The sequence below is a fragment of the Ammodytes marinus genome, assembly GCF_949987685.1.
Source record: "Ammodytes marinus genome assembly, chromosome: 13".
Classification (NCBI taxonomy): domain Eukaryota; kingdom Metazoa; phylum Chordata; class Actinopteri; order Uranoscopiformes; family Ammodytidae; genus Ammodytes; species Ammodytes marinus.
Window position 1 is genome coordinate 16,579,219 of NC_137217.1, and position 12,483 is coordinate 16,591,701.

Sequence of the window (12,483 nt, forward strand, 5' to 3'; positions counted from 1 at the left end):
GCTCACACCCCCCACTTCCCCCCATCTCTCATTCCTGAGACCAGACCAAGGAGGGAGGGACAGGCCTTTACTTGGTACTGCCGACCACTGAGGAATCTTTCAGAATCTTTGTGTTTTTGCTAGCCATAAGAGCAGAGTTTGCATTGCAGATTCAGTTTTTTGGCTGAAGTAAATAGTGGGAAAACCTTTCAGCAAAGTTCGGCTTACTGGACCAAGGGGAGAAGGTCTGACTCGCAGTAAGAGTTTACAGAGGGCTGATAAACGGTAAGTTCATTTAAATGCCCAAATGCATGACTGAAATGAATGCATTTCCTCAAATGCATCCGTCGTGTCGCTGCGGCTACTATCTAAAATCTTAAACACTGGAAAATGTGCAGGTTTTTCATAATGTTTGTGTGTGCAGCTGCAGCACTGCGCACAAGTTTGGCTTATGTCGTGTAGAGGTTTGCTATTTTTCCTGTTGAATAGCCCGACTATCCAGGGTTACTTGACCCCCAAACCATTTTTTTCACCCAATTCATAGGCCTTTGGGAATAGTGTTGAGTTAGGTCCAAATATCAACTACAAACGTGGGCTTGTGGCCATTTAAACACAGGAAGATACGTGTTGCTCCCAAAAGCACAAACCTGACGGGCCTGTTTTTTTTTTGTATTGTTTTTGTTTTTACCTTTTTCATTTTGTTGACGCGGTGGTTTCCTGCCATCTGAGAAATGAAACGGACTTTTGTCATATATCGTCCACTGCCAGTCCCAAAAAGGCTGTACCCATGGACATAACAGGCTAGCCTACTCTGTAACCGAAAATGTATCAAATGAAATCTGTATCGCGTTAATTGGTGAGAACAACAACGTTGCCATTTTTAACCTTATAATGGGCTACGTTCTTATAGGTCCATGGCTACGTCCATGACTTTGTAAATGAAACTGCCTGGTGCTGTCTTCCGCTGTTATTTTCTAAACTGAGTCACGTGTGTAAATATTAATAAGATATATGTAAGTGGTTTAGGCCTATAGTTTGCCGTCAACTAACGTTGCGCTTTAGAATGAATTAACCTCGTCGAGTGTGTTGGAAAAAACTAAAACCTTTTTATGTCACTTGCACTCATGGTCCTAACATGGGCCTATACTCCCATATGCCCTCACCTAGGTGTAATGCAACCAAAACCGATTGTAGGCTATTTAATTAAAAACTGTCCATTTTAATCCCACTTTCTATATAATCCAGTTGTATTATTTATAATGATCATTTATGAATCTCCATGGGCCTCTTCCCTGCTTCCCCATTCTAGTCCTTGCTCAGAACGAGGCCAACAAACAAGATTATCGGATTGGTTCTTGTTATAACTCACTCTGTATTTGCTGGATTAAACCTGATTGGCAGGCCTTTGTTGTTAATCCTGCTCCCAGGTTTGAAGTCTCTTATAATAGTTCCATGTGTTCATTTCTCTCCACTGCAGCTCCAAACCCCCTACTTTGTGCACTATATCCCCAGCATTGCTCTGGGCCAGGGAGTAGAATCTTGGCTATGCTATTTTAGGCTTTGATCTTTGCAATGAAAAACATTTTACTCAATGGCTCTAGTTTTCTAAAGCTGCTTGTACCTGCATTCCATTATTTGTATTTATTTATTTATTTATTTGTCATATAACTGTGACGCGAATGACACACTGCAACTCTGCTCTTTGGTCATGCTGCAGGATTAAATTGTGGACCCTCTGCAGCGCTTGCCTTCAACCATGAGTGGCAATGTGGTTTTTGGAACCCTTATAGCCTATAGGGTGTGACATAATCTTAAAGTATGTCCGATATAGTGAAAAAAACAGCTCCCACAGGCTTCCACACTCTGTGTGTAATAAGCGCGAGCAAAATGAATCCAAACCCCACTGACCAAATATCACACATGCAACTTAACACCAGCCTTTCCTCACAACCCATCCTCCGCCAAGCCCCATATACTGAGGCACTGAGCCTGAAATAGACCCTCCTCTCTCCCCCAGAGTCAGGGGGTCATGTAAGACACCTATACTAATGTGCATAGTGTCTAGCCGAGTTGCAGCCTTAGAAATAAAGAAATCGTTTGTGAAATCGTTCTAAGCGGGGCAGTTGAGTTTAGTGTTTAGTGCATTTACTGTACTGCAGCTAAACACTGATAAAACAGATATCAAGTCATTTCTTCCCTACAACAATCTGTAAACTGTTATTTATGTCATGGTCTGTCTTTGTCCTGTCTTGTTTTAGTGGTTCCCTGTGTTTCCTGTTTTATTTTGGTATGCCTGTCTTGTTCCTCCCCATGTCCTGTCAAGTTTCCCTCCTGTTTGATTACTGCACACCTGTGTCTCGTTGTGTCTAGTATATATACCCCTTGTCATTCCTTTGTTCCTGGTTTGTGCATTATGGTTTGTCGTGTGAGTGTTGGTGAGTCTTGTCCCGTGTTACTTGTTTCCTGTTACCTGTGTTCTCTGCCTTTTTGCCCTGCTCCCTTTTTTGGCCTTTTGGGAATTGCATTTTTTGGAAAATAAACTACCTTTGCTTGATACGTCTTACGTTTGGGTCCTGCTTGCCTGCCTGTCTGCCACACCGTAACAATTTATGCCTTTATTACCAGTCATTTAGATTTATGTAACTCTTTGCATTAATAATAATAAATTGGTAGATAGAGCGTGTTTTCCCAATGCTGGTCCTTTACTGTTGGTGAAAACAACCCCTGGCTATAACAGACTAGTTTGGAAGTTGCTGGGAGTAATGAGAGGGTGTGTTGCTGCAAACAGACTTTTCTCTGTTTGCAAGGCAGTTTTCAGTTGCTCTTTTAGTTGAGTCTGGAGGGACTCAGACATGTTGCAAAGTTTATCAGTAAATCACGTTTAAAATAAATACATTTTAAAGCCTCAGCTTCTTGTTACATCAGCATATTACCCTCGTAAAACATCAATGAGTCTGAAACATTGCACATTAGCTGATTAGGATATTCATTACTTCTCCTTATTTTAACAAAGTTCATGTGGGTTTGTTTCTCATCAGCAGGTACAATGGATCTCGTGGTGTTGGTGGCATTCAGCTCCTGGCTGGCTCCTGCACTCGGTAAGAGTCCTTTTCACCAAACAAAACACTGTTCCCTCTATGAAACAGATGACAGTGAGCGTAGTGTTCTTCAGTTCTATTTCACTATTTCTGTATATATATATATATATATATATTTAACCAGGCAAAATTGCTTGAGGTCAAATGACCTCTTTTCCGAGCAAGGCCTGGCCAAAATGGCAGCAGCTAGAATGAATAAAATACAAATATTCTCTAAGTTCCCCCATGCTGAACAAGCTCATGTGTCCGTATAACAGGATCAGCGTTTGGCAGGGAAGTGTTCGGTGAGTCCCCTGCATTTGGGTGGTGAATGGCATGCATGGCCATTTGATTTCTTAATTGTTTGCTTTCCGCTGCTCACCGTTTTTGGTATGGCCGCTTGCCATCCACTCGTTTTCGTCCAATGGTGGCTATACTGTTAACAATAAGGCCCTTATTGTTAACAGTATAGCCATACAGTAATACTGTTTTCAGTATGATTTACATTTGATATTTTCCCTTACAAATCATGTCAGTGTCCTACAGACAGTGAGGAAAAAGCCATGTCAGAATAGTGTAAATGTTTCCCGACACTGCAGCTTAAATACTAATTTATTTCATTGCCAAGTTTCCCATTGTTAATACAGTTCCTTGGCATTGGCCCATTACTCTGTGTGCCCTGCATGCCATCAGTTGAGCTTGATCTTAAGCAGATATGCAGTTTTGCAGTTTTCCTTTTTTTTATCTCCTCTGACACTTCGGTCTGTAAGAGTCAGACCTTATTTTCAAAGTCTTGCCAGGACTATGATGTAAAAATGTGTTTTTGCTACTTGGAGGAAGAAACTAACATTAAGTATTGCCCGATAATGAGATCGAAGTTAACTCTTGCATCCTATCCATAAACGGTGTATAAATGATTATTTAATATGATTTATGGAACTGTATAGTATGTCATGTGGTCATCCTGGTTGTTGTTATTGGTCTTGTAAGCCCAAAAGGTGTTGTGGACAGCATGTCAGACTTTATTGAGTCAAGTGCATGAACTTTACTGGGCGTCAGAAAAAATCAACTTGTAGCATCTAAATATAGAAGCTACAGATGAGCTGTTGGAATAGGCAAACTTTCAACATGATTAAAAGATTTTGTTTGTTCCTTCACCAGCATACATACTGTAAGAACAATTTCTAAGTCTGTTTAAAAAAATGCCTCTTACTGTCTGTTGAATATGTTAATGAGAGCTGTAAAAAGAAACAACAAGAAAACACAATAATGTGAAATGTTTCCTAGCACGAACAGGAAAGTATTTATATAACCTCCAATGTGCTACTCCAAGGTTACATTCGTTTTCCTTCCTAACATTAGTGCTCACAAACACCGTCTGCTTTGTGGCTTATTATTATTCCAAGAGATGTTGTCTCCTATTAATTATTCTGGTTCCTTTCTTGATGCCGCTGAACACAAGGTAGAAAATTGCGATTAAGCTTGTTAAAGTATGTTTTCTAGCGAGGTTAAAAAAAGACCAGGGCAGAAGATGAATGCAGCCAACGTGTTTTTCCACATAGGAGAAGAGATCATAGAGCACAGGGTTCTGTATTTTCCCACGTCCCCAACAGACCGACAGAGTTATACAAGGGCAAAAAAATAAAAACAAAGTTGCTGAACAGCGATATGGAGAGTAGAATCGTACAGTGTGTCGTTTTGAGCTATGTTGCAGCACTTTGCTTTTTGAAAAGCCTTTCTGAAGTTGGTGGAAAAATCACTTTTTGTGTACAGTATAGAGATGATAGGACTTTTTGTGAACTTAAAAACTTGTTCTGAATTCATTATTCATAAGTCATTACCTCCCCTGGGACTAGTGTAACACAGCATGTGAACTTCTGCATACATACAAGTTGGAGCTTGATGCTCACCTTTTTGGCCTCTTCCAAGTGTGAATGTACCCTACTGCTACCATCAATTTTGCCATTTGCTGACATTACACTTACACCACCCATGTGAACGTCTTTATAAAGACTCATGATTTTGCTTTTTTTAGCAGCCTCGGCGAGAGATGAGGACAAAGGTGGGTGTTATTTGAACAGATGCTAAAAAAAGTCAAATTAAGATAAGCTGCATGCAATACTAATTTTGGCTTGCATAGAAATTGGCCCCGGCACCAAACTGGCTAATGACTAGATGAATGACTGTAGCCCTAAAACCTGCTGAATAACTGTCACATCATGAGTGCTCTCTGAAGGGTGTCAGTGGCTAAATCTGCTTCTCATTTGTTTCCGCTCTCTCTCTGTTCTCTCCTAGCTGACGATGACAGCGCGTTTAATTACGGTAAGTGTCGCGCAGATGAACGGGGGCTTTTTAATGGCCGACACAGGCAACATCTGGAAGGGTTTGAGATGAGTTTGCCTTTTCCACTTGCTTTTCCAAGACTGATGGAAAACTTCCACCCCAAGGGCCAAAGTGGTGCAGTCCCACTGCAAGTTGTTGTTGTTGTTGTTCTCCTGGCCACTGTGGTGGAACTCTGATGTTCAGTTAATGTGAGACACAGAATGATTTATAATATTTTATAAATGCTTAATCAATTGTGCGCTTTCAATACATTTTCGATTGACCATTTTTGGTAGTGTACTTGTATTGTATCATTCCAACCGCAGTCTAAGCCCTGTTGGAAGAGCACTAAATCAATGGGGCCCAACCTCTGGGTCAGGACCCCTCGGAAGTCCCACGATTATTCTGGGGGGTCATAAGAAATCATCAGGGATAAGAAAGATGTACAACAGTTTTTTTTAACTTTCTTAATTTTTAGGTACTATCGATTCTTTATATTGTAGTAGTCAATGTTTTTTTTTTTCAATTGTCATCATGTAAATAGCTCCAGTTATTTGCTAATTTGTTAGTCAACTAGAATGTAGTTACTATATAAATAAACTAGGCAATGCTTGATGCATGTAAACAAAGCTGTAATCTGATTTGAATTGATGACAATAAAAACAGTGGATGATGTGAACATTATAGTTGGAAGGCTATCGGCTTACTTAATCATATTAACTCATCAGATATAGAAATTAGCAAAAAAAAAAAAAGCTTATCTAAAATATTAGGTTCAAGCATTAAAATATCAATAAAAATATATCCCAAATGTAAAACAAGGCATTAAATATATTATTTCTATTAGTTAATCAGAAGTGGCCGATCTCTCCAATTTGAGCAACAGTTACAGTTTTTTCTCTGCTCAGTCCAGTCATATTGGGACAGCCAACTACACAGTAAAAGTCGACCATAATGATTACTATTTTGGTGACTGCAGGCTGCAGCTGACAGGAATTTGTGGTGTCCCAACATGAATATACACAGGGGGCTGCAGAGTAGTTCTGTAATGCTGCCCAAGAATCAAAACGTAGCTAAAGGCCTCACATAAGGCTGTTGAATTCATAGTATTTTGTTTATCAAAACTGTCATTACAATAAACTTCTTCCTCAAACACTATGAAATACTGTTTTTTTGTTTGTTTATTTTTTTAGATTACGAATCACTGCGAATCGGTGGGCTAGTTTTCGCCGTGGCACTGTTCCTCCTGGGAATCGCCCTCATCGTCAGTAAGTGTGTGACCGCCTTTCGCGCACAGCAGATGTGTTATGCCAAGTGTCAGTGTCACCAAACTGTGATCCCCCTGTATGTGCGAGTTGACCTCAGTCTCCCAAATTCTTCTTGTGCTGCGAAAAACAAGTGAGCTTGTGTCGCTCAGACGTCTGGTAGGCAGGCGTGCTGCTGATGCTTCTTGCACAATCTCAACGCTCTCACGACCCATCCATCATAGCCATTTGCCCTTTATACCTTATCCCTTTCCTCACACAAAGTATCCTCCCACCTGCCAGCACATGCCGTTACTGCCAGTGGTAGCCCTGAATCCAAGAACCAACCAACCAATAAATAATTCATCAGAACCCACATACTCTGCCACGCTTTCTCTCTGCGTGGGTTGGACAAGTTCACTGTGGATTCCTGTGAACTCCGTGAAGAAACATGTTTTTAATTTTTTAGAAGGAGACTATTTTTGAATGTAGAAATTGGCTTTGAAAGTCACAATCTGTTATTCCGATGTAAACATAATGGAGCCTGCTGTCTTTGCGCTAAATTAACTGGCAGGTCATTAAATGCACAGGTTTACACAGAACAGTTTAATCAAAGTGTAAAATGTTTTCTTGCTGTTAATTACATGTTTGTTTACAGCTGTCAGTATCTTCTAAAATACATATGTTCCATTTTTCATTCAAAATAATCTGTGAATATTTTTATACAAGATATGTTTTTAAAGGTCACTGATTGAGCCATTGAGGATTTTAACATTGTAAACAGATGGGAAAACGCTCAAACAATTTTAATATGATAAAAGTAGGACATCTGATTGAAGAAAATGTTGATTTATGCAGGGTTTGTGAAAGTGTGGCAGAGGCATGTCTGTCAAGCTGAGCATGAAACAGAAAATACAGAGAGCAGGCCCTGGAAGCTTGTTTGACATTCAAACTATTTATTTTAATAACACATTTTAATAATTTTAATAACAAATAAATAAACAATAAGCACTGGCGATTACAGTACTTTGGCGCCTCCCAGTGTTTAAGTGAGGTAATACAGGATGAGTGTTACCTTTCAAGATACCCACAGCTTTATTCTTAGCACTGGCAGTATGTAGGTCACCAACCTAGTCTGGTATTCCCTGTTAAGTTGGCTACACCAACCATTCTAGCAAGTATACTATAACATCATTGACCTTTGTGACACTGCCCAGACTCCATGACTGGACTAAATAGGGTCCGTCAACATAATGATTGTAAAGACTATTTTTTGAACTCTCACATGATTTAAATGCTACTAGCTGGACGTTATTCAGTATGCTTGCTCCTGTATTTTGGGCAGAGTTATAACAACCAAAGTTTACTGTGATTAGGTGAATGGAGCCTGGAGCTTGGGCCAGAAACCCGTAAGCTTATAAAGCTTCCCAGGGCTTACAGCCTAGATGGGTGCATTGACACAAACTCAAGGGTGATTTTGTGTACCTATCATTGCTGGAAGAAACCTCTTCCAGGGATTCGTACTTAAGGAGGGGTGCACTGTTGATTTGTTTCTTGTGTTTTTTTTTCTTCTCCCCAAAACAGGTCGAAAATGTTCCTGTTCGAAGAGTGAGAAGCCAAGGTAGCTCAAAAATGAAACACGCCCCTTTAGCTTTAAAAACATGTTTTTAGTGTTTAATAAACTGTTGATTTTCCTTAGGTCTAAGGGTCCTGGTGTGGAAGCAGGCGTTCCGATTGGTAAATATAAATATATAATATTATAGTAGATGCATTGCCATTTCATGTAACATTACTGATAGTACAACATTCATTTTGAACTCTTTCTACAGCTGAGTAGACCCAGAGGCAAAGAGCAGTGGGGATCCGTTTGTAAGTGTCATTTCTGAATATGTTTACTTTTTGTGAATGAAAGCTGTTAGAGATTGTTTTATAAAACAGAAAACTCATCCGTTGCTTCCTCTTTTTCACAGTGTCACTGACTGTTGCCGTTAGGTGGCAGCAAATACATTGATCACTGCCGAAGACAATCTTTCCATTAACACGTGAAGCTTCCTTCAATTTCATCTTCCAATTTTTTTTAATGTTACTGTGCTACCTTTTTGTTTTTGTTTTCTAAATGTTATTATCATCAGTAGCTTTTACTAGATAATTTGCCAACTTTATATATGGCAGTAAAGGTGTGACTATCGTTTCTATTTTTGTGACATTCAGATTGATGCAAAATAATAATAAAAAATCATAAAAAAAATTATGAAAAGGTTCCTTTCCTTAGATTTGTTTTCGTTGCATCCACCATTATTTCCCTGTACACCTCTGCCAGTAGAAGTAGAGCAGGGAGCAGCCCTATCTTAGGCTGCACTGCTGGTTCTGCTGACGCTGCAGACGCGTCAGCTACCCATGCAGTACTATCTACCGGCAGTGAGAGCATGAATGATTTATGTGTTGCATTGTGCAGCTTTTGGAAAAGGCTTTCTCTAATGAAATGCACCTTATTGTACGTCTGCATTCGCTGCTGTTTATTGGCAGATTTTCCACTGTAGAGAGGTCCAACAACAGCCTCTGCTCATGTGAAAGCTGCATGTGTAGGCTATCTTTCCTCACATGGATTTGAGGGAGGGGGCTGACTGCACTGCACAAAAGGACGGGAGAACAAAACTGGCGCATTCCGATTATGCAGGTTCTAGTTGCAGGGCTGTCGTATAGGGGGTAAAGTTTATGACGATTATAAGGGCCCACAGCCAGCTAGGGCCCACACAGCCCCCAGTAGAATCTGGAGGCCAGGAATATGAGCAGCAGAGCAGGGGCCCAGGACATCAACAACTTTTCTTCTAAGAATGGTGAGAGTAAAACTACATGGAGGCTGAAACAATTAGCCTACTACTTGTTCATTCATAACATTACCTTTGACGGGACGCAGGCTGGAGCCTACGTTAGCTGTCATCTGGCCGCGCTACACTCCGATCAAGTCGCCAGTTCATTAAAAAAAAAGGCGCCAGTTCATTGTAGAGCAACGGTTCCTACAGTAGCGTTACTACTACAGTGACTATGTGTTTTACACACAGGCCTATTACTGTCGGACAGTGCTCCAGTAGCCTAAGCGCCCATTCAGAGGCTGCATTGAATTGTATTATGATGACGCATTCAACTTCTACTCGGTAATTATGAGTATCTGACGATGGTCAGTTACGTTCAGGGCCGTCGGACTGCGGACAGGCTTGGGGGGGCCCAAGGCAGAAGGGGGCTGCACCCAAAAAAGATAAAAAAAAGTATTTTTTTTTACTGGCTCAATATAGCCCCCTGATCTTTGAACATTTTTATTTAGGAAATAAACGGATATCAAGGCAAGGCAAGTTTATTTCTCAAGCACATTTCGGACACAAGGCCATCAAGGTGCTTTACAGATGCAAAAACAAAATACATCAAGTATATAGCACACATAAAAAAATAAAAGTGAATGAGAAACATGAATATAAATAAAACATAAAATAATTTAAAAATTTAAAAAGAATGAAAACAAATAAAAATTTAAAATTACAGGTTAAAACGGAAACAGTAAAGTCTTCAGACCTGATTTAAAAGAGCCAAGTGTCGAAGCGGACCTCAAGTCCCCTGGAAGTTTCAAATGCATCAATGGACAGTCAAATTATTGCAACAATTCGTAATAATCCCAATTAAAAAGAAAGTTAACAAAAACAACAAAAAAATAAATACTTATCAAAATGAAAAATAAGGCATCAAGATCAGTATATCATACTCGGGTAGTAGTGGCAGAACAAGAATTTAATTGATATTAGTATTATGGACAGTTACAGTGACATGAAAGTGTTGTAGTATCCAACACATCATTATCCCGGACATAAACTCACAGGTACCACAGAGGACTGGTACTCAGTAGAGTGTTGAAGATCGTCTTGTCTATTTTGTGTTTATATATTTTTTGCTCCTTGTAGTTTATTGTAGTTGTTTTGACCCACTACCCCCTAGAGATGTATCCCACCCATAGACCTGTTACTGTATAAGAGATCACACCCTACCACTGGTACTGTAGTTTTTGGCTGTGGCCACCAGAGGGCTCCCTGCTGATTATACAGTGACAGCTCTGAAGCTGTTCTGCCTGCTGTCTTGACCAACCTTAAACTGCAACCAAGCGACCTGCAACATTTCTGGGAGACAGAGCTCCTCCACATCTCTACAGCGCAGCCATGGCCACCACAGGTTTGATCTTTCTTCCTTTTTAAATAGGATTTTTAAGGGTGTAACATACTATATATATTTGTAAGAGCAGAGATCAGGAGCCTACAGATTGTCTGTGCTAAGAAAAAAATACATTTATTTTCTTTATAATAATGTGTGATGTTATTTACTTCTAGGAAAAAATCAAATTTATTGTTTTATTTCATACCCATCTGTATGTTGTTAATTAGACTGCTGCATTGTTGCCTCAGTGTCAAGAGCCCATTTACTGGTGAGGAATGTATCGGTGTTCCAAAAAAAGGAGTCCTTTGGTGAATTCCCCCATTGGGATGAACAAATATGCAATACTAAAGATGTTTTAGCACTTGTCTTTTTGTCAGAGAAAGAAATAAACGGTGTAAAGATATACAAATCTGCCAGCTCAGCCTCTTGGGAGTGAGGGTTCAGCAGCATGCAAGCCGCATTATTGATGAACAGATTTCCTAACAATCTGGCACAGGCTGTAGCCTGAAGCACACTTGCAGTGCTTTTCAAACATATAAATCTTTGGTGAATTAAACATTACGTATACACAGCTGTCATTTCACCGTGCTTCCTTAAAAAGGCAAATAATTTTTCAAACACTTTATCTATCTATGCTTTTTTCTGCTGCTGCTGCTGCTGCTGCTGCTGCTTTGGTGACACCCCTGTTTCCCCCTCCTGGCTTGTAACCCGCCTTTTTCCTGGTGCATCTTTTTCTGCTGAGCAAAGATGCTGCATTGAGAAAAAATACTCCTGAGGAGTTGTGGAGTCAGTGCTGCAGATCTGGAGAGCTGTAAACCCTGCAGTCCATGGTGCTGACTGACGCACAACCTAGAGGCTTATTTGCTGTTCTGTGATGCACTCAACATAAAATACTGTTCATTAGGCTCCATAACTAAACCAGACTCTTCTTTCCGCAGAATCAATGTTTACAGACCGAAGTGACTTTGAATATGGTAAGATTTACTATAGTTTCATTTAACTTCTACCATTTTTAGCTTATTACATTTTGTATTGTAGATTCCAATGCGTTTTTTTTCCCCCACGCGGTTTTGCCCTTTGTAGATTATGAGACCCTGCGAACTGTAGGGGTTATCCTTGCTGCCATTCTGTTTGTCTCTGGCATTTTAATAGCCCTGAGTAAGTTTAGCCTTTTTCTCACATGTCACTTGAATACAGACACTTCCAAAAAGCACCTTCACCTTTTGTAACTAACCTTTCATTCCTCAAACAGGTAAAAAATTCACAAAATGTGTAAAATCTTCACCCAAGTAAGAGTTGTGCAAGGTTCAGTGGATGATTCGCCTGTGCATGCTGAATGGTTTTGACTTGCAGGGGATGCCCAACCAGTGTGGAAAAAAAAATACACATCTTTTCCAGTTTGTTCTTTGACTAAAAATCTGAGTTTCCCACAGCTTTTCCTATCCCTGCCCTGGATGCCTCTTACACTAAATGCCTCCCTCCCTGTTCTGCATACACACCCACAAACACACTTCCAACACATTAGAGTTTACACAGAACCTTTGCGTGACGAATCACGCGTGGGTGGAGCTTTCATGTTCTCTTTGTCTCAGTGCTGCTTGCTCTTGATAAGCAGTTTTAAAACATGTGCATCATCACACTCATGTGTTGGTAGTGGGTGGGCA

The 12,483-nt window shown here is 40.1% G+C and overlaps 2 protein-coding genes across 7 annotated transcripts in view; both read left to right on the top strand.

Moving 5' to 3' along the window:
• The window catches only part of fcgbp (Fc gamma binding protein), a gene marked incomplete at both ends in the record, with an annotated part of 24,681 nt that extends 23,167 nt beyond the window's left edge, over window positions 1-1,514 (top strand). Inside the window, one exon of the mRNA XM_080039548.1 lies at window positions 1,457-1,514. Within this exon, the coding sequence (XP_079895674.1) occupies window positions 1,457-1,514 (58 nt within the window). The remainder of the gene's footprint in view (window positions 1-1,456) is intronic.
• Window positions 33-8,861, top strand: LOC307259308 (FXYD domain-containing ion transport regulator 6-like). 6 transcript variants are annotated; one of them, XM_080039100.1, is made up of 10 exons: window positions 33-264; window positions 3,018-3,077; window positions 3,335-3,361; window positions 5,092-5,118; window positions 5,352-5,378; window positions 6,572-6,646; window positions 8,207-8,243; window positions 8,322-8,359; window positions 8,452-8,491; window positions 8,593-8,861. In XM_080039100.1, the coding sequence occupies exons 2-9, from the start codon at window positions 3,026-3,028 to the stop codon at window positions 8,457-8,459; spliced, it is 291 nt and encodes a 96-aa protein (XP_079895226.1). In that variant the 5' UTR covers window positions 33-264; window positions 3,018-3,025; the 3' UTR covers window positions 8,460-8,491; window positions 8,593-8,861. The 6 variants fall into 6 exon arrangements, with proteins under 6 accessions (XP_079895226.1, XP_079895227.1, XP_079895229.1 ...); XM_080039101.1 differs by having other exon boundaries at window positions 5,095-5,118; XM_080039103.1 differs by lacking the exon at window positions 5,092-5,118.
• The last annotated feature ends 3,622 nt before the right edge of the window (window positions 8,862-12,483 follow it).